General features: G+C 37.2%; 1 protein-coding gene across 2 annotated transcripts in view; it reads left to right on the top strand.

The window, feature by feature from the left end:
• Window positions 1-4,944, top strand: part of LOC106464209 (DDB1- and CUL4-associated factor 11-like) — a 40,474-nt gene that overhangs the window by 8,732 nt on the left and 26,798 nt on the right. For both annotated transcript variants that reach the window (XM_013924337.2, XM_013924336.2), the window contains exon 4: window positions 3,566-3,670. In XM_013924337.2, coding sequence (XP_013779791.1) covers window positions 3,566-3,670 — 105 coding nt within the window. The remainder of the gene's footprint in view (window positions 1-3,565; window positions 3,671-4,944) is intronic.

Here is a 4,944-nt window from a genome sequence, read left to right as displayed (position 1 = left end):
CTTATCTGCATATTCCCATCTTGGAATGATCTCATCCTTATCTTCGGTTTGTCCATCAAGGGGTGGTGTACCAATTTTGCGCCCTACCCTTCGGGCTTGCTTCTGCTCCTTATGTTTTTTGTCGGACGGTGAGAGCTTTTGCTCTTCACCTTCATACCCTGGGGCTGTGTTTACATTTTTACATGGATTACTGGCTACTTCAGGCCCATTCAAAACAAAAGTTGGCCAGTCAAACTTGTCAGCTCCTTCTCGAACCAACTCGGGTAGGCTGGTTGATCAAATTGGAAAAGTCCTATTTGAGTGTCTTTATCAATACTCATCTTAATCAGGCCCAACCTTCTCCTCTCTGACTCTGTTCTATGGAATTGTCTGTTAGCCATGCCCTATCTGCTCTTTCACTTTCTGCATGCAAGGTTCTGTCACTTTTTGGGGATGTGGTCATCTATGACACTGCTAATCTCCCTCGGCCATGCACACATGCTCCTTTCAGTGGGCTCTGCATGATCAATGGAACCTTGCCCAGGATCCCTTGGATGCTCCCATAACACTTCCTCCTTCCCTTGCACACGATCTCCTTGGTAGTTGGACAAGACTCGCACATTGGCATTTGTCTCATTTCCTTGTCCTCATCCAGATTTGCATCTGTTTACGGACACATACCTTCAGGGCTGGGATGCATGGGTCGATCACCATGAGGCTTCAGGTCATTGGTCTGTCGACGAACAGTTTTTACATATCAACATCCTAGAGTTCTTAGCCATGCATTGGACTTTGGATCACTTTTGTCCCATTGCCAGACATTGTCTGGTAATGATCCATTCCGACAATTCAACTGTAGTGGCTTATGTCAATCACCAAGGTGGCACCCAGTCAAGATCCCTCTGTTTTCATACATTGGATCTCCTATATTGGGCCCACACACACAACACATTTATGTAATTGCGTGACATATCCCAGGTACTTTCATCCTCATGGTGATCATCTTTCCAGCCCCATCAAGATTTACCCAACGGAGTGGCCCCTCCATAGTCTCGTTTTCTGGTGGCTTTGCAATCTGTGGGGTTTTCCTCACATCGATGCATTTGCCACTGCCCTAAATCACCCCTCTTTTGGTCACCAGTATCTCATCCTCAGGCTTTGGCTATAGATGCCTTCAGCCAGGATGTTTATCCTCTTATCTGATTGCTTCATCGGGTAGTTTCCCTTATCCATGCCACTCTGTGCCAGGTCCTTCTGATCGCTCCCTACTGGCCTGGCTCAACCATGGTTTCTTCATTTACTCCAACTACAATTATTCCCTCTTGTACCACTTCCCTTATTATCCGACCTTCTTCATCATACCCCAGCACCGGTTCTGCATCCCCCCATTTCACGTCCACAATCTTCACACCTGGCTTTTATCTGGTCCTTGGCGAGGAGATTTAGTTTCTTCTGTCATATAGCTTTTCATTTGGCTCAATCTACCTGTCCTTCCTCCATGGAAGTGTATCAGCAAAAGTGGAGGTCTTTTGCAAATAGGCTCAGGGATTTCCTGCTGCTCGTCCTACTATTGCTGGTGTCCCCGAGTTTCTCACATGGCTTTTTGACTGGGGGTCTTTGGTCTCCTCAATTTCAGGTTTTTTAGCAACTTTATCCCATACCCTTCGTCTTTCCCTTTACCACATGGTTTTTCTCTCTCCCCGTTCATACCATGTTAATCCATTCCTTCCAGATTCGGTGACGTGCTCTTCTAGATTGGGATATTAATGTGGTTCTCCATTCCCTGACTTTACCTTCGTTCAAACCTGTTTCCTCATGTTCTTTGTTTCACCTGTCCCTTAAGGTGTATTTCCTTCTTTTGGCCTGTGGGCGTTAGCTGTCTGACTTGTTCGCCATCTACATTACACACACACTTTACCATCATACCTATCTTCCCCTTGATCTGGATCGTTCCTTCCTTCCCCAAACCTTGGTGGCTCGTGAGGGTAACTCCTCCATTTGATCTATTTCTCTTCCCTCTATTTTTCATCTCTACCACTGTCCCAATCCGGATAGACCTCTATGTCCTGTGTGTGCCCTTTGTTGTCTTATTGCCTGACACGGCTTCCTTCTGTGGTTCCTGTTCCTGTCTCTATCTTGTGGCAATCTTTTTCATTCAGAGATCTCTCCCCTTTTACCCTCACCAATTGGGTTCATCATTTGATTCAGTTAGCTTATTCCTCCTTGTCCCCTTCCTATCATACTTTGTTCTGTGTTACCTCTCATCAAATTGGACACCTCACCTTCTCCCTCGTTTTTTGATTCCAATAGGGGGGTGCGCAAGGCTTGTGGTATGTGTAATAAAAAGCTTGCATACAGAGGGAAGCAATGAGAGAGAATAGCTAATCTTGCAAGTGGAGGAAATACCTATCAGAAATACATTTTCAGTATAGTATTGTAATGTATAAAAACATGCTGAGTATTGTTATTAAGGCAACATTACAAAAATGTAGTTATCACAAACACAATCCTGTTACTGGCATTAAAGGAGCAGCACTTGAATAAGCTAAATGTGTTATCAAACCTTTGGTTAACATCTGGAAATGTGTTTAAGATAGTGGAGTGAATTGTTATTATACATACTTATTTCTAAACATTCAAGTAAGTATTTCTGAAATTTTAATTAACCATGCAGTTATCTTCATTTTTTTGGAAATAGTGAGAAAACCGTGTTCTGTAAAACCTTGAGAAATTGTGTATTCATTATCAATCACCTTAAAAATGGGTAGAAGACTTGAATGTGTTTTATAAACATCTGAATAAAAGAATAATAACTGTGTGAGTAGCCACTGAAATTAACCTTTTTAGGCAGAGCTTTCTAAGACTGAACAATCTCAGTTTAATGCAGAGGAAATCAACAACTGTGAATTAACACATAGTGTTATTAAAACAGTCATGTAAACAAGATAAGTATTTTGTTAAAACAAGAGTTACCAAATTAAACCAAATACTGCAGTTAGAGTAAATTGTGTTAGATAAATAATTCCATATTTGGTAGTAATATATCATTATCATGTTTATTATCATAAGTGTAATTTTTAGTTAGTTACTAATTCTTTTATACTATTACTAGATACTACTAATAGTATACATAAAGAAGAATAAAGGTAATTAACGATTAAAATTCGATCCCCAAAACCTTATTGTAATTATGTTAGTAATCTAATTGACCTATTTGAATTGCACAACATTTATTACACTTGAATGTTCAGTCACTATTTTCAAGATGCAGTAATGCTATCATCTCGTGTATAGAATGTTTTTTCAGGTACCTTTGTGCTATGTTGTATGATCATCAGATTAATTGTTTGACATTTCTTAGTGTTTAAGGTCTTCATCTTGAGTATTTGAAATTTATTCTAAAAATGCTGTATGTTAAAGTTTTTTGTTCAAAATGTAAGCAGTTCAGACATACAAATACAGTTGTGCTTTACTATTAGGCTCTCAGTAGTTTCAAGCAGTAAGATGAAATAAGGCATATTTAGGTATAGATGCAGCTTTTTTGTATAGAAATTAAATCTGATGATGATATATATTTTTATCCTAGGTTAGTGATCTTTACCAAAGTGTTCTTTTACAAAGTGGTGACCTAGGTGAACTTGCCTGCAGTAAACCTCACAAAGTGCCTTTATTCCCATCAATGATCCAGAAAGTAAGTATAAGTGTTTTGATGATAAAGGTACTTAAAAAAATAAAGCTATATGTTTGTTTTTAATATGTTGGATATGACATAATTGATACTTTTTTTTAGTATGACTTTAACGTTTTGAACCGTTTACTGAAATGCATACATTAAGTAGAAAACACAGCAGCAGTTAAACATACCATACATTATTTGTATAAGATAAATTATATGTTAAGAGTCTTTTTAAAACATGGGAAGACAACTAGCAGGAAGAAATCTATGCTGGTTTGATTTGATCAAACTAAATGAATAATAAAAAAAGGAAAATCATCTTGAATTTTCGAGTGTTCATATTTTTTAGCCATCATTTTAATCATGTTTCAGCTATAACTACTTGTATTTTTTCAGGAATTTTAAAAACATTTATGGCCATCATAGTTGTGTAATGATTTTCAATATTCCTCTTCATTATCATTTTTACAGTAGCAACAATTTTATGGGAAATGCCTGACATGTAATGACTAACATGTCTTCTTCCTATTAGCAAGATTCCCTGGTTTTTAAAATAATGCTTCGCAGATAATGATTTCCGACATCTTGTACTTTCAGTCATTTTCTTCTTTTTGCACAGTAGCAAGAGAGTTCTTGAAAATGCTTGAGAGGTAATTGTATGCAACTCCTTTTTCATGAAAACAGATTTTCCATGTAAACAACAGTATCAAATCTGAAAAAATGTATCTCGTTTAATAATTGGAAACAGTTTATATATAGTTTTCCATCCTCCTCCCTTTGTATATTTAAATTAGGGTGTAAAATACCCATGGAATATTTTGACTGTTAAATGCCAAACGTGTGATAATTTGGAACTTCTGTTCTGGATTGAGTTAAAAGCATCATTGGCAATGAATATGGCAGACATTGTATAGTTGTGATACTATTATTATAAACTCTTCTAATTCCTGATAATCCCTAAGGGTCTAGATGAATAATGCAGTGATAAAATATGGTTGATACTAATGTCTTATGATATGTATAATTAATTATAAACTCTTGTTTCTTTTAGTAATTTTTTTCCATTTTCACAGTAACATCAGTTTAGAGGAAAGTACCTAATAAGAGATTATTTGCAAATCTTGTTTTTCCAAGCAAATTTTTTCAATTATCTAGTAACCTCAAGTATGTAAAGATCTTCGATGACGAGGAACCCACTTTGAGACTAATAATGGCTGGAGACGGCTTGAGTGGGTAATGATGAAAAACTTTAATATAAGTTTAACATAACAGCAAATGTACAATGTTTC

This window comes from Limulus polyphemus, unplaced genomic scaffold, assembly GCF_000517525.1.
Source record: "Limulus polyphemus unplaced genomic scaffold, Limulus_polyphemus-2.1.2 Scaffold1587, whole genome shotgun sequence".
Taxonomy (NCBI): domain Eukaryota; kingdom Metazoa; phylum Arthropoda; class Merostomata; order Xiphosura; family Limulidae; genus Limulus; species Limulus polyphemus.
The sequence above is the reverse complement of the archived record's forward strand: the minus strand, read 5'-3'. Positions and strand labels throughout refer to the sequence as shown.